This window comes from Bactrocera tryoni, chromosome 3 (genome assembly GCF_016617805.1).
Source record: "Bactrocera tryoni isolate S06 chromosome 3, CSIRO_BtryS06_freeze2, whole genome shotgun sequence".
Lineage (NCBI taxonomy): Eukaryota > Metazoa > Arthropoda > Insecta > Diptera > Tephritidae > Bactrocera > Bactrocera tryoni.
The window spans coordinates 12,068,225-12,090,472 of NC_052501.1; the positions used below are offsets into that span (position 1 = coordinate 12,068,225).

Genomic DNA, 22,248 nt, shown 5'->3' on the forward strand with positions numbered 1-22,248 from the left:
TGTACAATTTCTAAACTAAGATTAAACTCATAGATTGATACATAAAACTTAGCTATTAATACTTCATTCTTAGACATCTACAAATTGTACACAATTAACTGTTGATATACATACGGAGTTATTATACAGGATGTATTTATTAATCATAAAGTACAACAAATAATTCACATATACATATATATATAAACATTAACAAAATCATTTAGCAAAAACTTTGGTAAATTAGCTTATTTCTGTTTTATTTCTTCAGTTTATATACAAAATGAGCAAGATATTTACTAAATATACTTGCAACTGTATAACCTCGTTTTAAAAAAAACATAGAAGATCAAGTATTTGTATTTTACATGTCTACTTAGTATATACGCCAACCACGCTCACAACCAAACCAGATGCACTCAAACAGACGCACACTCTCATACAACGAACTAGCTGCCACTAAATTTATGCTCAATGAAAATTATGCTTCCAAATCCTTTATTGAATTCACCTCCTCCTCATGCTGCACAACAGTCATTTCGAAATCTTTCACCTCTTCGTCGAAGATTTTTAGATCTTTTACATAATACCAAACACCCCAATCGAACAGGGCGCCAATAGCAACAAATACCGAAGCGGTTATATTGAGCGTGTATCTGGGAGAAACAAAAAGTTTTATGATTAAAAAATTACCTCAAATAACTTAATTAATTAATAATCAAAAAAGATGAGTACCTTAGCGATTCAGGATCATAAAGCCAGCAATTGCCTTTGTTCGTACACGTTTTACCCCACACCAAACAAAGACGATCGAGCACCCAACCGAAGAAGATTGGGCTGGGTATAAACGCCAACATCGACATCATCATCATGCCGAAACCCATGGCAGCCGTTTTATCCTTTTCAGATACACAGCGTACTGACACCAAGAAGTTCGAAGCGCGCCCCGTAGCGCCGACAAACTTCAGACAACACATCACCGATAGGAAGGTGACGAATTGAGCGAAACAGTTTACCGGACAGGCGCCGGTTATTGCTTGACCGCCGAGTTGAACCTAAGAGTATAATAAAGGATGTAAGCGTCAGTTTTTTAAGTCGATAGTGTTTTAGAAACGTCGAGTCTACTCACATCAGGATATGTCGTGCTCAACGTTGGGGCTAGAGTTGACGCTTCTGTTGTGGTGGGCCACTCTTCTGGCATTATCGTTGTAGTTAAATTCTCATCATCTACTAATTCCTCTGATTTTAAATCCATAACGGTGAGACGTTGAAATAGAGGCTTCGATGTCTTATTGCGGCTGTCATTAGGTATGCAAGAGCAGTCATGGTAAATCTGAAAATGGAAGAGAGAGTGAAAATGAGGTGCGATTATCCTTTGTAATTAATAATAGTTGAGAAACTATTAATGACTCTAAAAACAGAGAACAATTAATAAATTAACTCGTTTATTACCTTCCTTCCACTGGCAGTTTTGTATTGTTTCTTACAACCCGCATGGCATGGTGAGATATAAGTCATATTGTTCTCTCCACATACTGGTGAGTAGCGCACATAATCACAATGACATTCCGAATTGCAGGTGGGTGTGCTATTCAGAGCGCTTTGTTTTTAATAAAAAAAAATGTATAGCTTCACACATCAGTTATATATCTTATATAGCAGTTACCTGTCATGTATATTAACAATAACCGATTGTTCATTACCAGGGCAACCGATAAATGCATATGCCAGGATACCTGCTACTGTCAAGAAACCGACAATCACATTCCAGGCGGCCATATAGCGTGCTCGGGGCTTATAGTGCGATATCACAAAGCCCGATAGTAAAATACCTGCGGCGGAGAAAGCGAGCGCAACTGTACCAGTCACCAAACTGTGGAGAAATTGGAGGAATATAGAAGAAGAAGAATACAGAAGTAGTGTATAGTGTGTTGAGAAGATTTGCTTAATAATATTTTCATTGCGGAGATTTCAAAACTGGTTAAAAACACTTCCTTTGTTTGGTTAACCATTGAAACCAAACCATAAGTACAAAAACAATTTTTTACTTAATGTAAATGAGAGGTTTGAATGGAACTATTCTCTGTGGAGCAGTTGAATATCTATCTGAAGGGAAGTTAGGAAACAGTTTCCAAAATTGTTGATAGCGGCATCAGTTTTTATGAATAGTTTTTGAAGATGTGGCGTCTTTTTATACAGAAGACCTCTAAATAGTTAATTAGGTTTTTGTTTTCCTGACTTTCGAGGAAAATCTAAGAAATCTACTTTAGGGAAGATTATTTGGCCGATCAAAATAAAAGTTCTAAGTGGACAACTGAGGAAGAATAAAGCAAACTAGTAAATTCAAATTCCTCCAAAAATGTTTAAGACGTAAACTCTTTCAGAATAAAATTTAAGTTTAATTAAACCTAATGCAAATTCTTTCGCGGGGTTCAGACTTATTTCAACAACAACCACAATCTCACTTGCTCGTACTCACCTTGAAGTCGCTGCCGATTGCCGATATTGTATTTCAATATATTTCGGTGTGAATATCCAATACGGTGTATAACCGAAAAGGTAGAAAACCGATGAGAAATTATTACACATCAAGGTTTTATTTTTTAAAAGTCGTTTGAAAGTTGTCAACATATCCCAAAATGAAGCTTTGACATCCTCACTCGGTTTCTCCTCCATTTCTGCGGTCAATTTATGATTCTCCGTTTGTTCTTTGATGCCGTTCTCTTCATTTTCCTTCAATGCATTACGTTTACGACGCTCCTCTTCGACCATACGTCTTGCCATAGCGCGTGGCAGTTGTTTCGGAAACATTGTGAGAAAGATGCCCGAAACAAATATCATGCCACCAATCACCAGCCAACCCAACCACCAAGCGCCCAGCCAGCGTGGATCTTTGTTATTAATGACCGGACGCAAATTTGGCGCGATATAGAGACGCAGGCAGAAAGACGCGAGCGCATAACCGAATGCCGGTCCTAACATGCGTAGAAAGTAGGATAAGCCTGAAAGTTGGGGAAATCATAAGGAAGTTCATTAATATATATTTCTTTATGGAAAAGTATGCTTTAGTAACAATTATATTAATTTGTTCTACATTCTGACATTAGCTGTCAGAAATTTATCTTATTTGCTTAAATCTAATGCACTTCAATAGAAATGCAGACAGGCTAACCGTTGCAGTTTCAATATTTACATATTCTGTTTATCGTTTATAATAAAGTTGATATATTTTGATACATAGTCTCGTTATAAAAGGTGTTAGTGCAAATTTTACATTTTACACCTTTGCTCTAAATTTAGTTAAATAAACAACCGAGCAATAAAGATTAGAAGTCAAGCTACTTATTCCATAAATTTACGTTTGCAGAGTGCTTTTGTTTATCAAAAAATGTTTTTGTGATAATTCGTTATCAGCTTCTATATCTCAAATGTTATTTAACGCTAAACTGACTTGGGTTTTACTTGCAGCATCCAATTTAGCTGAGCAGAATACAAACCCCGCGATAAGGATTTCTAGAAGATAACACTTTCATGTTTACAGAACCAAACACTATAGTTTCTAATATATTAATTTAAGGCAGAAAACTTGAATTTCTACCACATACTTACTGAGCAAAACTGGTGTACGCGACTTCTTCGTATTATCGTCCATATATGAAACACCCAAGGTATAGTATAGAGAACCACCAATGCCTGAGATGAATTGTGCAACGAATAGCACCAGTTGTGGCGCTAAATTACCTTCACCTATCTCACATTCGGCACCACCGCCATTTAGGCGACATAATGTCTTTCGGCCTTGTTTTTCAATCGCTTCCAGTGTGGCATTCTCAGCGGGATGTGCCCCGAACTCTGCAGTTAACGCCAGCGCATCATCACCAGGTCCATAAAGTAGATGCGGCAAGGCAGTCATTAAACAGAAGACCACAATTGTTAAGAGACCTGAGAGAGAATGGTGTAAATAAAAAAATGTAACTGTTCAGCTAGATTCACTTACCAAATCCTATCCAACGCGGTCGATGTCCTTTACCCGCATAATAACTGAGCACCGCTGAGACCATCATTTGACTAATATCATTTCCCACCGATATGATGCCGGTATTTTTAGATGGTATTTTAAAGCGTTTCTCAATAGTTGTGATCGTGCCATTGAAGTATGCATATGTCATTGAGAAAACACAACCCACAATGCCATAGAGTAACACATAGGCGGTTTGATTCGCAAATCTATGAAAGAGTTTCAAAATTTTAACGATAATGAATATGCTTTTTGCTTAGTGGTGGTTTCGAAAAAGTAAAATTATGCCTATGAGTATATATTATGGACTTTTGGAAGGTCTAGTTGTTGTCTAAACAATTCAGACCTATGAAAATGCTTATTAAACTATGTTTTATCAATATTTAGTAATACATTTCGTACTGAATGTTAAAAAAAAAAGAAATTCTCTTACTGGGTATGGGTAACAGAAATTTTTTTCCAGAAATATTTTTGTAGAACATTTTTACTTGTCTCTTATCGTACCAAAAGGAAAATTTTTTTTATTTAAGTTAAATAATACGAAGAGGTTAAGTTAAAGTCTGCTAGAGAATTATTTGTTCTAGATTTGTATATTTCAGAAAAAAGTATTTGTATTTTTTTAAGTTGGTGGAGTATCAAGCATGAGCTATATTATTAGTGATGAGTATGATATCAGCATGGTGAACTGAGTCGATAAGCGATGCCTGTCTCCCCTTCCGTCTGTATGTTCACCACTCAACCCCTCAGTTTTTGAGATATCGGCCTGAAATTTTGGACATGTTCATTACTTCCGAAGGAGCTACTTGTTTTGGGTAACCGTCACTATACGATATAATTGTCATATAAACTGGTCGATCAAATCAAATTCTTGTATGGAAAACTGTTTTATCTGATAAGATATCTTCACGAAATTTGTCAGGAATTATTGCCCAAGAATAAGCACAATATCTTAATAAATTATTCACATGAGACAACTGGAGCATACATTGGCCATATAAACTGACTGATCAAATTCAAATCCATTTATGAAAACATTTTTTACTTGACATTCTTCAAAAAATTTGGCAAAAATTATTGTTATATCGAGTTTGTAGATAGGCGTAATCGGATCACTACGACGACCACAAAACCGAAAACGTATGACGTACAATGACTTAGCATTAAATTAAGATACAGAACTCTAACTTGGTACTGGGGGTAACAGTGGAAAGGGGCGTCTGAGAGGAAAAAAATTTTAAAAAGTTAGCATGGCACCGCCATCCAATATGTTCAATGTACATATCTTCCAAGCCACTAAAGCTGCAACAACCGAATTCGCTTAGCACAAATTATATGCGATGTTATATGATACCTACAGTGTGAAAATCAGATGATAACTCCGCTCACTTCCCATATAACGGTACTGGTCAATGTGTGAGATATACAATTAAAAGTCAGAGAGAATCCTTCTTTAGTAGTATGTCTGTGTGTTACAAACAGATTGAATGGGTTTAATTGTTCCCTGAGACCCCATATACCTAATATAAAGATTTTCGACCTTCTAGGTGACTTTATACTGCCTATATCGACCAATATTTTAGTTATTTCAATACAATTTTCTGTGTGCCTAAAATAGACAAAATTGGGCAAAAATTGACGTAGCCCTCATACAACCAATGTTAGGATTGAACCCGGCTGACTATATTCCATATACTTGGTGATTGTATGTGAGGAACCTTGATCAAATCTTGAGATCATTTTGTTAGCCTATGACCTTTACTCTACTTACGTTACTACTATCTCCTATATGCCTAATATAAGATCTTCAAAGTATCGTCAAAATTAATCGAACGTATAAAATTGGATATATTATAATTTAACGCCAAAAATATGTAAATTGGATTTATTACTTGGATTCTGATCCTCTGGTTGACGTTTTGTGCCTTAAGAGGCCATACCAATGTGACACTTTCAAAAAACTTTTTTTTTGTTTGCTTTTAGTTTATAGTTCAAAAATATCCTGTGAAATCGGCGAGGTCGTATCTTAAATAGTTTTTGAATGGCAGCGTTCTAAACAGCGACCGCTCAGAGGTGCAAACATACTCGTATATACTAAGTGAAACTTTAAACGCGTTTTTCTCGAAACAACATTTTTCAAAATTGCTGACATTATAACTCAACGAGAAATCGACCGATCGACTTCAAATTAAAACTAGATATAGTTGAATACATTTGCTGTACAATAGACAACGATCTTTTATTGGTTGAAAATTGTCAATTTGGCATTAAAAAAACGACCATTTTTTTTTGTAAAAAAACGATTTTTTTTCAAAATTACGCCATTTTTTTAATTTTTAATATTTTTCAAAGATCGTGGTTCATTGTATAGAAAATATATTTAAGTTTAATAAACATTATGAATTTTTTGTTTCAGCTACTCAATCGACCGGAATCATGCCAGAAGTTGAGGCACTTTTTTTCGGCACTTTTTGTAAAAGAAATTTTTTTTAATATAGCTAAAAATATACTTTATTACATCCATAGAACGTCGAAACATTCAATCTAGTACTTTCTTTTAAAAAAATTCACGAAAATCGCCTAATTTTTCATGCGTCACACTGGCATAGCCCCTTAAGGTATTTTCCTGGCTTTGTTTCTTGCAAGTTGCAAGAGTAGGAAATGTTCGGTTATATCCGAACATAGCCCTTCCTCCTTTTTCTTTACTGGCGTAGAAACCGCTTTACCGCGGTTATAGCCCTTCCCTACTTGTTTATATTTATTGTCATTTTCGATAGGAATTTTCCATTTTTGATATGTTCTTTCTGTTAAAATCTATGTATTTATCTTCACAAATGGATTTCATTTTAGTATTTTTTCGAACAAATTATATTTGGAAAATATTTCAACTTAACCCAAGACTTCCGAAAAAACATAATTTTTAACTTTTTTTGCTTACCTTTGAAAGAAGCGTCCCTTAAATATCCAAAAACCGCAGGTCAGATCATCCGTTAACGGCATATCTCTTAATAATTTATTAATTTCTTCGCTCATTGTTGGATCCGTATCCGGATCCTGTTTTTCTTTACTTTGTACACCATTTTTGTTTTCAATTGCTTTGACGTTGCCATTATCGAGTAAACGCGTAGCAACATCATTTTCACGATAAGTATCACCACCGTTGTCCTGTGCATCCTTCTCGAGCTCAACCATGGTTGCAAATGCACTTTTTATACACCAAAACTTGAAAGGAATTTCCGAATGCACCAACACACACACACACACTCAATGTTTCACATTTACCGCTATAAATATGATATTACTTCAGACACTTTTAATAATTTATTCGGACAATCTTGAACCCTTTCGTTACGCTCTTAAGCGTGTTTCTTTTTTCACAATCGTTGTGTAGGCGGCACTAGCGGCAAACTATGAAATGGCAACAGAGTGTGAAAACTCTTGCTATTTTATAAACTCTTCGCAATCGGTGTGAGATTCCACGGCACCTTCAATATGCTCGGAGATAAAGTGTCAGTAACATCCAAGCGCACAAACAAACACCGAGCAACAAATTTGCATTAGAGATGACGCCTTGGTGATGATTTTCAGCAGCAAATGTCAAGTAGATCGTCAAATTGTCGGCTGCCTATCTGAAGATTACATATTTGTTTCAAATATTATCTTTGGCACATATGTATGTATATGTGTGTGCACATATGTATGTTTGTGTGAGTAAACCAGTTTATACACATATAATAGTAAGACGGCGGATAACGGTGAGTTCGTTTATACACGAGCAATTGTATACACAGTTAATCTTGGCGTTTAGTTGTCGTTTAGTAATCTTTCAAATATTGTTGTTGCTTGTCACACTTATGTACCCATGTACAACACATTTAATTGCCTCAAACACTCTGTCAGTTACGAATGCAAAAAGTACTATGGAAATGTTGTTGGTGTTTTTACTATATAAGCGTGTTAATTTTTCTTAAATCTTAATCCGCGAAGAATTTATGTAAAAACAGACTCACAACTTTTGTGAATTATGGCTATAGGAATGACTGCACATTTTCTAAGTAATAGTGATGCATTTAGGAAATATTAGACAATATTGTATGTGTAATGGCTGTGTAGTAGATTTTCTTGATTTTTATACACTTCTGAGAACTTTTAATTTATTTATTAAATGAAAAATAATAATACAATTATTATCTTACAGAGTAAGAAGCACTAGCTGCCAGGGCTTACGGCTTAACTTTTAATTTATTTTTATTTTTCTCTATCAGATTTTAAACACTTTCAGACACAATTTATCGAAAATATGTTGGGAGCTTGGTAGAGTGGTGAAAAGTAAATTATAGTAAGTCTTCACTACAACACTAGACATGATCTCCACTATTCAAGTTATACATATGTTCTTTTATTCGCAGCGCCATATACTCAATCTTACTCCGAAGGCTTTCAGCAAATAATGATTTCATCAAAATTACGAAACTGAATTTGGCTAATAGATTGCTCATATATTGTATAAATGTAAAGTTTTATCTTATTCATGTGATGAGAGACGCACGAGATCGAAACTGCCTAAAGATAAATTAGTGTTCAGATCAAATTAATTGAGGGTTTCCACTAAATTAACTCTTTGATTTGAGCTAAAAATGATGCAAAAAGTGGAAAAGTTAATGAAGACACTTTATTTTGGCTTTATGAAATATAAAAACATCTTTTTTTGGTTGAAATTTTTTATTTTGGAAGCAAAGAACTGATAATATACATATTCTATTTTTTTAATATTTTATGAAGTTCCTTGATTTTCACAGTATTCATATATTTATTTTTTTTTTATATGGTAATCAGTGAAATAATTAGGATACAAGTTTTTCTGGAATATTTTCCTACAGGGCCATTGTCTTATGATTCTATTACATAGAGCTACTCGATAGCTACTATCAACAGTAGTCAAACAAATGTGAACCCATGTTTGTAAAATGGCTTATTACTGTAAAAATAATAGTCGTGATACACTTAATGGCTCCTGTCGGACATTTTGTAAACATTTAAAATCTTATCGACCGTTGACATATTTAAATTAATATACTATATATTTTTTTGATTTATGCACACAATGTGGCACATTGTACATATTGTGCTAATGTGATTACTACAAACGATCTTCTGGAACGTAGAAACCGACTCACTATTAAATATAAACGTAACACATGGAATGAGAGAACTTACTACCTACAAAAACACTGCCAACTTTTATGAAAAATCACATATTTCAGGACCTGTCCGAACGATTTGAACAAAATTCGATACATAACATTCTTTTAACATACTTATACCGAAGTGCAAAAATGGGCGAAATGGAATAGTAACCACTTTCCAGTGTACAAACCAAGGAGAAATAAATATATCGGGATAAAAGTTTGCCCGAATAATGCCTTTAGCGTATGCCACCTTATGACCATAAATTGTCAACATCCAACAAAAACTGTTCAAGCCCCTAGGTACGGAATATTTAGACTCTAGTATCCATAGTTGACTTTTGAAATTCACGGATAACTCATTCCTGATAATGGTATGTCTGTGTATCGAAAATGGGTTGAATTATGTAAATACTTCCGTTAGCTCCTATATACCAAATACAACGATTTTCGAACATCCAGGTGACTTTAGACCGCATATATCGGTCAACATGTGAGTTATCTCTATGAAAATGAGTGAGCGTGTTTTAATGATAACACCTTAATGAAAATTTCAGGTCAATGAAAACTCTATTAGTTTGTGGCATATTACTACTATGTAGCTTTAGCAAAAATAAACAAAATCGGTTCGATACAACCACAAACTCCTGATTTTCGTTTTCTAATAAACTTTTTGTCGGATGTGCCGATCAGTATGAGTATATGTATATACATATATAAATATTTATATAGTTCCTTGGATTTTGATCCTCTGGTTGACGTTTTACACCTTAAAGTATTTCCCTGGCTTTGATTCTGGCATGTTGCAAGCGTACGGAATGTTCGGTTACAGCTGAACTTAGCCCTTCCTTACTTGTTTTGATTTGTCTTTCTGTCTTCCAATTGAGGGAATAAATGTAATTTTATGAAATAATCTTTTATTTATTTATGTCTCGTTGCTCTATATAATAATTTGAAATGTGCTGTATTGATTAACAATAATTTTGAAAATCATTAAGTAAAGCTTTAAAAGAACAAAAATTAAATTGAAAGAGATTATGAAGTGTTGGTCTATGGAAATTTACTGAAGGAGTTTAAAAGTCAGTGATATAGTCAAAACTTATTAGCAGAAGTTTCCAATCTCTATGCTGACTTGTTTTAATATCAGGTATCAACAGCTGAATTAATCACGAAAGCAAAACCAGAATATGGTTAGATAGGGCGTATAAGTAATTTCATTTACTTTGTTTTATTTGTATATATTAGCATACTCTGAATGTGGTGTATCACGTTTATAAGACCCAGAAGAAATATAAATGATCTGCGTGACGAGCTGAATCGGCATCAAGCAAGTCCATCTGTCTGTCTGAATGAATATACGCGAACTATATCTCAAGTTTTTGACATATCCGTCAGAAGTGACATCGCACATCGTTCTTTTCTCTTCAAAAATATCATTTGTCGGAACGGCCAATATCGGACCACCATAGCATATAGCTGTCATACAAACTTGTCGATCAAATCAAGATACAATCTTATAACCCTTTCGGGATGAAGTTTCATTTAAAAATCCAAGTTAATTATAGCTGTTTTGTCGCACATTGTGAAAGGTGGTTAAAAAATGTATAATTGAAAATGCTAAAATCGCCCTATTATCCTGAGACAAGTCCCAATACATACTTTCTAAGGGATATATTATCCCATTAAATGTTAAAGTCATAAAAATTAATGTTAGAATCAAATAGTCGAAAAGCAATTTAGTTGAAGTTAGAGTAATGTTTATTTATTTATTGATTGAAATTAACTTGTAGAATGGTACGAAGCACCGAAATATCATTTTTGCTCGTTTTTTCTACCAAAGCGATGAACATGGCATGTAGCGCCTGAAGTAACAATGATTTACTGGAAAGTTGAAGACGTTTCTTCACCACTTTTGAAATTCCCCGCCGTAATTAGAGAACCCTGCCTTCAATACATTTATCAGACATGTCAAATAAAACTTTTATTGCATGTTTAATTGGAAATTGTACTTCGGTGGACATTTATTTTTACTCATTGTGATTCGTCGTGGTGTCTGTTATTATTGTCAGGGGAAACTTCTTCGTGGACGTCAGTTTTTGAAAAGAAATCTGTTTGTTCAGAACTATCACAAGCAAGTTTGCTTCAAAAATCTTACTCTGAGTCCAAGTCATCAATCCCACTACGCTCAACATTGTGTAGATTTATCCTTTTCGAAATCTAAAATTTCGATTGGAACTATATATCCCACAACAAAAATTTGAACTTTTAAGAATGCAGATGTTTGAGAATTGTTGGTACATATTGTTCTAGTAATCCCGAAAGGTTTAACACAATTTTATACTATAAGAAATGCACCGGTAAAAGATGTTATAGCTTCGAACCAATAGAACAAGCTTTTGCTTATTTCTCAACCCACTTATACACATAGCTCTTTTTGCAAAGACATAAGAATAGTATTTATTTCGTAGCCACCGTCCAAAATTCCAAGAAACAATTTCTTATAAACACACAAACATCTCCACATATGTACCAACTTATTTCTTCCTACATTCGTATAAATTAAGAGATAAAATAAGAAAAGTTTATTTAAATTTTAGTTGATTATAATATCCGGAGAAAGATGTGGCCTTGCGTATTTGTTGAGTAAGCTTTCTTAAGTCCAATTTAATTATTTAAATATGTACATATGTACATGTGCCTTAGTGTTAAACAAACATTTTTGTCGTTCAGCAAAGAGCGGTAGCTGAGCTTTTGTCACTTTTGCTTGCATATTTAATATATATTGAAGTATTTTTTGTTTTGTTGATTTCAATTAAGCATATAAATTTCAAAAAAGCAAATATAACAGTCAGAGATCTTACTGAATGTGTTGGAATATCAGAAAGATCACTGAAAACTATTTTAAAGGGTCATTTGGGCCTAAGAAACGTGAAAGCACGAAATCAATAATTTTTCTAAATACAGCATCGCGTTAACGTCAGTAAAACAATGCTTTCCCACTACCAGCATGTCATGAAACGTATTATTACTGGCGATTACTCTTGGATCTAAGCTTGCGACCCGAAAACCGATGAAACCACGTCAAAGCAGGTCAAAAATCAATTTGTTGACACTTTTCTTTGATTATAGAGTTTTTTCCGACCGGCTCAACTGTCAGCAAGGAATACTGTTTGAGTATTATACCTCACGAAGCTATTCCTTAAAAGAGGCCGGAATTATGGGCCGACAACCCTTGGTGTTTTTTACCACGATAATGCACCGTCGCATACTGCATTGATTCTTCGAGAGTTTTACGCCAAATTTTCAACCAATACCGTGCCGCAACATCGGTATTCGCCTGATTTAGCTCCGTGTGACTTCTGGATACTAAACGTGAAACGCGTATTGAACGCTGTTCCAGAAATTGACTTGAATTGACACGTTGGCAGATATATATTGGGGCCAAGAGGGATTACTTTGCGGAGGACGACATCGATTATGAACAATAAAAAGGAATTTTTAAATTATGAACAAAGTCTTACTATTTTTTGCTCATAGTAGTATATCTTCCTCTCCGCCTGACACATTTTACGAAGTTCCCTCAGGATAACGGCTATGGGGTGCAGGGAATTCAAAATTTCAAAATAATAATAATTTAAAGTACATACGTTTCATTCTGAAAGCGTTTATAATTATTATTATTTTGTTATAAAGTACCCCTTTAAAAAAATTTCGGGTAAAAATGTGATTTTTCTGACTTGCAGGTGGATGTAATCCCTTAGAGAGGTGGGACACTGAAGAATATTGTAATCTTAGGTGAGAAATTTTCGAATGTAAAATAATTGTTGATTTCATATTTTCTAAAAAAAAAACAAATTTGTGGTTATCGTTTTAAAAAATGTATTTTATAAAATTTTTCTGGACCACGCATACAATGATTTTCTATGTTTCATGCTTATAATCATATTTCTGTTGTTTTTGTTTTTACGCTTTGAATTCACACATATTTTATCCCATATTTCATATTTAGTTTGAAAAAAAAGCAGCCAAATTTTTTAACACAATGGTTTCATGAAATAACTCTGCTTTTCACTAAAATAAACACCAAGCTATGTTTTGCTCTTCACTGCAGCACTTATTTCATAACAATTTTCATATACATATGTATTTTTTTCTAGTTAATTTATAATTTTTTTTTTAATATCTATTTATTTCAATTTCACTTTGTAACATTTTAGTTGCTAATGAAATGTGAACACTGATCTCCATTTAGTTCTTCAATATTCACTTCATTTACTTCAACGCATTGGCTGCACTTTAGCAGTTATAAATCTTTGTGCTAGACACTGAATCGCCACAAGTTCACCAACAATAATTCACCGTCACAACTAAGCCGCGCTCAACGACTAACTTAACTGCTACTGATTCTTTTCAATTCAGACTAAAAATGTCGCAAACGACAATATACTTGTCTATGTATTTAGATATGTATGAATTTGTAACCATATGGATGGAAATACTATCAATCACTAAGTAAGTAAGGCATGCAAGAACACATAAACATGTACATATGTACATATATACTTGTATGTATATGGAATGCCTCCTAAAGGTAATATAAGCGTGTACACATTTCTTACTGTATTTCATAAAAATTTTATTTATAATTCAATTGCTTAAGTGCCCGGCGGGCAGCGACAATCACCCCCGCCTATGCAATCAAGCAACCCCCCACAAAGGTATTCACGTTGTCGCCGCAAAACCAAGTCACACTTTGTAAGTTGAGCCTTCAAAATTAATTCGTTCAACTTGCCGTAAACGATCTGTCTTAGATGATCTTCTAACTGCATATATGCTAGTATATAGATGTATATAATCATATGAATATGTGGGTGTGCAAGCATTTGTCTCGTTGCGTAGTCGCAGCTCAAGAAAGTAGCGAATGATATGATAAAAAGAAATTGCGATCAGTTGTGGAATTTACATGTGATGATTTTCGATAACTGTATTTATGGGTGTATGCGTACACAAACATAGTTATAAATATAATAAATATACATACATACAAACATATATGCATATGCCTTATAAATACATAGATCATAACTAATTTTATACTTTTGCATGCGCAGTGAAAAATGCATATGTACATACATATATACATATGTATATACATATATATACATATATTACATTTATGTATGTATAGTTACGCAGCTTATAGTTACTACTAAATGCACGGATCTGTTGCAATTCACAGCATGCAATCAGCTGTGCATAAATTTAAAGTTACTTAATGCTCTCTTAAAAAGAAAAACCATTTTGAGTAAACTGTTGACACTTTTTAATCACCGATTTTTGTTTTGTATTGCTGTTGGATATTGAGTTTAGAATGTGTAATCAAACTTGACTCGGACAGATAAGAAAAAAAATCATTTTGAAGTATTTTAATACGAATCGTTATTATCGCCTTGAAAATAGGCTCCTTTCGAGCCTATACAACTATTTCAAGCTTAATATCCGAAACTTTAACCAAAATGTGTTGAGTTGTTCTATAAGAGATGTTAAGATTCTCTGTTATCTCTCTGTTATCATAATTAACAGAGTTGTATCGACAAATTGCATGAGGCAAGTTCGATAACTTCACGAATTGCTTTGTGCAACTCAAATACTTGTGATTGTGATAAGGAAGATTGTTCAAAACACTTCTGCAACATTTTGAACGATTCTGATAAGTGTGTAGACAAAATTTCAAGCAAACACGCGCTAATGAAATCGTTCGGAGAACAAATGGGCCAGTCCAGATCAATTGAGCGATGTGTGGGTATAGATTTTATTTTAAACCTTATAGCACATATTTTTTGTTTTTGGTTTTTTTTTTATCTAGTAACTTGTTTGTAAGGCCACAGTAGACTTAAGGTCACGGTACAATCCTCATCTATTTATCTTATTATCTTTCTAATTTATAAATGCGCTTTCCGAAAAGGTGAAACACATACTTTGACAGATTTTAACATCTTCTTTCTTCAATTTATTCAAGAAATTACCTATAAAATTCAGGGTTGATTTCAGTGTGATATGTAAATTTGGAAGTTTGTCTTATAAAAAATGTTACAAGTTGAAGGAATAGAAATATTACTCAATAAAGATTATTGCCAAACTCAAGAAGCGCTCGCAGAATATTTTTCTCAAGCAGAAATTTAAAAAAACGTTTCAAAGCAGTCAAATATAATCGAAAGTAAGGAAAGAGCAAAGCTGAATATCCATGACGCCAATTATTTCTTTGCAGTGGTTGGGATTAGAAACGCTTACTTTATTATGAGCTTCTAAAACCCTGTGAAACCATTAATAAGGAAAGCTACCAACAACAACTCATCAAAGTAAACGATTATCGAAAAAACGCCCGGAATTTTCGAGCAGACTCAGGGCAGCATAACTTAGCTCGACCTCATGTTTCAAGACCGGATAAAAACCTGCCTTACTGGAACAGATCTTCCTTCTTTCACTTCCTCACTGGAATATGATTGGCATCAGAATAGGAAAAATTGGCTTGATTCATTCTTGGCCACCATGCCGACTGAGTTCTTTGCCAATGGAACAGACAAGTTGCCAAAAAGAAAGGAAAATGTTATAGCTTCAGATAGGCAATACTTTGAGTAATAATTTTGTATATATTTCTATTAAATAAAGGTTGAAATTACGAAATAAAGTGCACAAATATCATTGTAGGCAGAATAATAAAAATTGTGTATTTACGTATTAAATATTTTTTTATAAAAAGTTTTTTTTTTTCTTATTCAAAAAAAAAAGAAAATAAAATTTTTCAAATAAGCTTAGCATACAATTTTTCTACGTTTTATTTGCAGTTGTGCTATCACAGACTGATGGACTAGTAATAAAAAAGTATTTCCCGGCGAGCTGATGTATAGTATTGTTACTGTGCTTCTCTCTGAAATGAAAGTTACACTGAGTTACATTTAAATTGTAACCTTCAGAACGACTGTTAACGTTTTACTCATTCAAGCATGAGACAGTTGAGAGATATGGTGAGCAAAAGACAAAGATCATTATTTTAAATGATAAGCAAATGTAAAAGCACCTAACTAAAGCGAAGCAGCGCAAAAATAAAGAAAGTATATATTATATATATATCTATATATGTATATATACATATATGTATGTATGTATATATATTAAACAACTAAAAACACTAATTTACTTGTTTAAAAAAATTTAACATAGTGAGTAATGATGTACACTTACTTCCTTACACAAATATATACATATATGTAAATATATTATATATATGTGTATATGCATATGGTATATACATATGTATTTTTTACAGACTTTACAGAGCTCATGTAACCTGATGATTTTGTTTGAAGCGTATACGTCAGTGTATGTCTGCCAACAATTGTTCTTACGTTTGATTGAGTTTATTACGCTACACATCTGTAAGTATATTTGATTTAATATGCTCACATGAAAAACCGCAAGCCGCTAAATGCATATTGTCGCCTTAAGACAGCGCTCAGCTGCCGGATCGCATACAACATACCTATTAAGTTTGAAATATCGTAGCGTCAGTTATCTAAATCATTAATGCAGTATCTAGTATTTGCTTAAATTTAAGCAACAGACTGCTGCTTGGTGAATTCTAACACACATGTGCAAATGTACGTAAATTTATTTAAAAGCGTAATATACTACTGCAAGTAAAAAATAGTAAGACTTTGTTTATGATTATAAATTTTTCAAATTTATTCTTCAAAATCTATATCGTCCTCCTCAAAGGAATCCCCTTGGCTCAAATACACTTGAGGCAACGTTTTTTCCAATCCTCGAAACAGTTGTTAAAGTCGATTTCCGCAATAGCCTTCACTACGCATAGCGATTCGCGTTTCATGTCTTCAAAAGACTCAGAACGGTTTCCACGGAGCGGTCCTTTGAGTTTACAGAATAGCTAGAAGGCACAGAGAGCTAAATCAGGCGAATACCGTAGTTGAGGCACGATATTGGTTCAAAATTTGGAGAAAAAATCACAAAGAATCAGTGCAGTATGTAACGTTGCATTAGAGTCGAGTTGTCGGGCCATAATTTTGGCCTCTTTTTACGAATAGCTTCACGCAAACGACACATGACCCTCAAATAGTATTCCTTGTTGACATTTTGGACGGTCAGAAGGAGTTTGAAGTGCACCACACCTCCATAACCGAAAAACTGTCAACATAATCTAGATTTTGGACCTGCTTTGAAGTGTTTTTTCAGGTTCGGCTCACTTTTGCACGGATATTCGGCAGATTGATCGTCTGTTTCCGTAAGCATAGATCCAAACTCCTCGCCAGTAATAATATGTTTTATGACATTGAGTGTTTTTGGAACCAATCGTGCTTTTACCTTACTTTTCTTATGCCCAAATGATCTTTTAAAATGGTTTTCCTTGATACTTCCGATATTCCAACGATGCCAGTAAGATTTTTGACTGTTAATCGCCGAATTTCAAGCACCAATTCCTTCATATTATTGGCATCAGATGATGTTGATGATCCTCCTGGAATAATTTCTTCCATCTATCTGAATAATATCTTCCGAGTTTCTAGCGTTGCCTTGGACAATAATCGAAACAAAATTTGGTGAAAATATCTCGTCAAATAGAAAAGTTTTCCGTGCAAGAGCTGGATTTTGATCGATCAGCTGGTATGACAGCTATATATTATACTGATCCGATCTGAATATTTTTTTCAAAGACTGTAACGCTTTCTCGGCCTCGTTAGCTGTTCCACATTCCGTAACTATATACTTATGTATTTTCAAATAAAAAATTTATGCCTTAAAGAACTTGAACTTGAACGTTCAGTTTATATGGTAGCTACATCCTTGAGCGGTCCTACATCGATAGTTTCGCCTCTTGGAAAGAAATAGGCGATAAAAAATTTCAGCTGGATATCTCAAAAACTGAGAACTAAGCTCACTTATATAAAGACAGACATGTGGATATATGGACTTAGCGGAATCGACTCAGCTAGTCGCGCTGATCATTTATACTTATAATTAATAGAGTATCTGAAACCTTTTTTATTTAATTTTTTGTTACTAAACTATACATATATCACGTGCCTTGGTTTTTTCTAAAACAGTAAATATATTAATTAAACCCACAAGGTACACGTTGGCATAATAAATCTTATCAAAATGCCATTATTATATACGAAATAATTTCTTAAAATTTACTACTCTTCAATACATGTATGTACTTATGTACATATGTTGAATAATCCCGCACCATTCAAAATACACAAAACAAAAGCAACACCACCTACACTCGCTCTCCTACTCCACTGAAATCTGAAGACAAATCTCACACACGCCCTTTGTTTACAGAACCAACAACGCTACTTTTCAAGAAATAGCAATAATAATGGCGAGGCGGACATATGTGTACGACAATAAAAATCAAAGCGTAATTTTATGATCTACTTTCGAACATTTTCGTAGCTATACCCAGCAAAAGTCTTCACGAAGAGGGGGAAAGTAGCGAATAAGTACAAGCAAATAAATAAATGCGAACTTAAGTATATAATACCGAAAGGCAATTGTACAAGTATTTTGAATAGCTCATTGATTTTAAGTACTACACATGATACGCCTTTTAAGGGCACACAAATGTGCGCTTGGAGCGGTGGTGGTGGTGAATGGTGGGAGAAACGACAAGCATACAAATAGGCGGACAAGCAAGGCAGGCAAACAACTTCATTTGGTGACAACAAAATGCTTGCCAGCACACACATCCTCAAATATACATATGATGCACACACAACATGCGAACACATTCGTAGCATACTCAAAGGCGCGGGTGAGTTTCCTTAGATACATATGTACATTTGTTTGTTTGTGTGCTTTAAAAAGTGGTGAGCATAAATAAAATGTCGTAAAGACGCGCTCAGTTGCTAGCCAGACCACGAATTTGGCTGTGTGAAACATAAAAAACAACAAAAACCAAAATAGCAGAAGACATTCTTATCGCGTGCGCAGCGCTTATGAAGCGGTGTGTGAGCAAAAACAAAAAACAAAAACAAAAACAATTGGAAAACAAAAGCAACCAGTTCGGGGAACATATGCAAATTCGTCAGTGTATATGTGTGGTTGCTTCTAAGGCCAACGCGTGCAGCCTCAATAAAATTATGTTGGACCGCATTTGTTTGCGAAAATTTGATTTTCATATTCCCCCTGGCGATATGCTGGCTTTTGCACATTAGTGGTAGTAGATGAGTAGTGCTTAGGATGCTATATGTGTATGCAAATTCGCAATATTTTTCTGCTTCATTGGCATTACAAAATTTTTATCGCTCATGCCAACTCCGCTGCTCTTTTTGCGAACTCCTCCCCTAGTTTATGGACGCATTTCTTTTGTCGTTGGGTTTATATTCTTCACTTGCTTTGTGGATGAAGAAAGAGCACCCCAAATGGAAATTGAAATTTTTGGAGGAGTAAGAATTTCTTTAATATTAGAAGTCGGTATTCCAAGCTCGGATGTGCTCTTCCAGACACTTTGAGTGAAAATTTTATTGAGGAACTTTTATGCAACGCCTTCCTATGATTTTTTCGGCGGATAGGTTTTGGTGAATTTTGGAATATTTTATTTACAGGAAACACATACCTATTTAGATAACAATTTGTCACGATCTAAATTCGGACTACGGAGAATGAGCGAAGTATACTTTGACAAAGAGACAGTTCGAAAATATATTTAAAATGGATTTTCATTCCATGTTTCTTCTGTACAGTCAACATTCGACCTATAATAAAATGTATATATATATGTAGTACATATTTTAAATAATTTTTTTTTATTCCTAAAAAGTAGTTTTTTTTGTAAAATTTTCCTACTGAGACACTTAAACGCTTATGTATATAGTCTCTAATATAAATATATATTATTTTAAATAATTTCATTTAATCCCAAAAAAGTAATTTTATTTGCAAAATTTTCCTACCGGGTCCTACTTATACTGTATACAAATGTGTACTTAAATGACGATTTTCATTGTTTGTATACATTCGGTTTGCTGATTGCTAGGATTTTGCACTGCCAATTGGCATACGTCTCTCCTCCTCTCCTCCACTTCGCCTATCTTCTCACAATAATTCATATGCGGCTTACCCGCTCCATATCGACTCGTACATTGCTGCTTAGAATCACGAAAACAAAAAATCAGCCGCGTTTCGCTCATTTGCATGTGAATGTATGTCTGTGTGTAGCTGGGGTATAATATATGTCATTGATATGCCTAAAAGTAGGCAATGCGTTGACAATAAATAATATTCGCAAATCACATGCAATAAAATTGACAATGAATAATAAAAATCTGGCAGCGCGGCAGTGCGTCGCAGCTTTTATCTTCAGCGCTGAAAAAAAGCAAAAACAATTTATTTTCAATGAGACGAAGTCAAATACATACATAAATTTGCTGACTGAAAGAAATGTGTGTAATAATGACAGGAAATGCTGAGTGACGCGCTTATCAGCGTGAAATGTTTGGTTTTCCTAAACGCTTCATTAGCATTTACAAACTTTAGGGGTGAGTTGGTTAAACAGTGATTTCGTTTTTTTAAATGGGAAAGTGATTTTTTTATTCTTTTTCCAAATGAGTTAATTTTTGAAAATATTATATATGATTACGAAAAGTTTTGAATATTGTAATAATAAATTGAATTATGATATAAAGTTTTTGTAAAACTGGCATAAACTAGTTATTAGTAAGGAATCTTATGGGATAAGGCCATTCTAGTATAAAAAAATAGATTTTTTTGGTTTAACATACACCTAACGGACCTGAAATCTTTATTGAATTGGTGGAATACTGAAAATAAAATTTTCACTATCGAATTTGCTGAAGACTCAATTGGGATCAGTCGGTTAGAATCTATTAGTCTTTCCAGTCAGATCGTTCGAAAATTATATTTCCTTCTTTTGTTGTTATTTTACCTACCTTTTCCAATGGGGTTCTTCTTACTAATCTTTTTCACTTTTTACTGAAAACAGAAAAAATTTAATGCTTTTTCCTTACTATAAAAATAATTTTTTAACTAAGATGTTATAAACCTTAAACAAAACAAACCAGAATGAACTCAACTTTAAAATACTATTTTAATTAAAAATTTTACTACCTTACAGCAACTTCACACTGGAGTTAATTGAGCAATTAGCCGGCATTTGCACTACAAAAGTGCTAATTTAGATTATCTTACCATATAAAATAAAAATCGTATTTTCCTAAATTAAAGGTTTACATGGGTTTACGGATTTCAAAAAATCGAATATTTTTTTATTATCTTATTAAATTCTTCAACACTTCAACAATATTGTTCTAAATTTTTAAGCTGATCCGAGTAATAATTTCGGAGATACAATCGCGTTTTTCTCGAAACTGTGGTTTTGAAGTCGGTTGGCTAGATTTCTCGAGAACTACTTAACGGATCTTCATGCAATTTTACACAGGCCTTTGAGATACAATTTTAAAGATTTGGATAGAAGGTTTTTGTCGATTTAAACTATTGGGAAAAAATGTAGCAAAATTTTCATATTTATGTCTGCCAAAAATCCAATTTCAGTTTTTTTATTTTTCTTTCGTCTAAGTTTCAGTTAAAATTTTAACTAAGACACGTATTTTTTCATTTAATACGATTCTTCTGCCAACGCGGGCGCATCTTTTTTCTGAGGTGTCACTGGAAATAGCGTCGCGGTGTCCGATTTAAAAATAATTTTTTCCAAAAATTTCAGAATTTCTTTGTTAAGAGTGTATATTTGTAACAATAAATAATTGTAATCAAATATTTAATTTTCTATATGAGAAAAAATTGTAACAACTTAATTATTTATCGAATTAAAATCGAGCTGAAACTGGAAACGGGCTGTTGTCCAGGCCGTAAATTTGGTTGTGTGCGTTGATGAAACATGGATAAAATATGCTGATGAATTTTAATCATTAGAAAATATACAAAATAAAGATTACAAGCAAGTATAACAGCTGATCGTTAAGCGAGCCTACCCTTAATAGGCTGTGCAAAAGGAAAAATCTGGTTGCT

General features: G+C 33.8%; 1 protein-coding gene across 6 annotated transcripts; it reads right to left on the reverse strand.

The window, feature by feature from the left end:
- Positions 1-218: 218 nt before the first annotated feature.
- On the reverse strand, positions 219-13,567 carry LOC120771094 (solute carrier organic anion transporter family member 4A1-like). 6 transcript variants are annotated; one of them, XM_040098927.1, is made up of 10 exons: positions 13,457-13,567; positions 6,933-7,623; positions 3,977-4,206; positions 3,589-3,921; positions 2,459-2,981; positions 1,646-1,852; positions 1,432-1,579; positions 1,109-1,312; positions 715-1,034; positions 219-635 (listed from the first exon to the last, which is right to left on the reverse strand). In XM_040098927.1, exons 2-10 carry the CDS (start codon positions 7,184-7,186, stop codon positions 461-463), a joined length of 2,394 nt encoding a protein of 797 aa, XP_039954861.1. In that variant the 5' UTR covers positions 7,187-7,623; positions 13,457-13,567; the 3' UTR covers positions 219-460. The 6 variants fall into 6 exon arrangements, with proteins under 6 accessions (XP_039954861.1, XP_039954859.1, XP_039954858.1 ...); XM_040098925.1 differs by having other exon boundaries at positions 6,933-7,817; XM_040098924.1 differs by having other exon boundaries at positions 6,933-7,887.
- Positions 13,568-22,248: the final 8,681 nt, after the last annotated feature.

Excerpts from the sequence above, each read along its gene's own strand:
- LOC120771094 (XM_040098927.1), bottom strand. The coding sequence starts at position 7,186 with ATGGTTGAGCTCGAGAAGGATGCACAGGACAACGGTGGTGATACTTAT. Across the intron at positions 3,922-3,976 it reads ACCGCGTTGGATAGGATTTG|GTCTCTTAACAATTGTGGTC; the intron begins GTAAGTGAATCT and ends ATTCTCTCTCAG. Across the intron at positions 1,313-1,431 it reads AAACTGCCAGTGGAAGGAAG|ATTTACCATGACTGCTCTTG; the intron begins GTAATAAACGAG and ends TTCCATTTTCAG.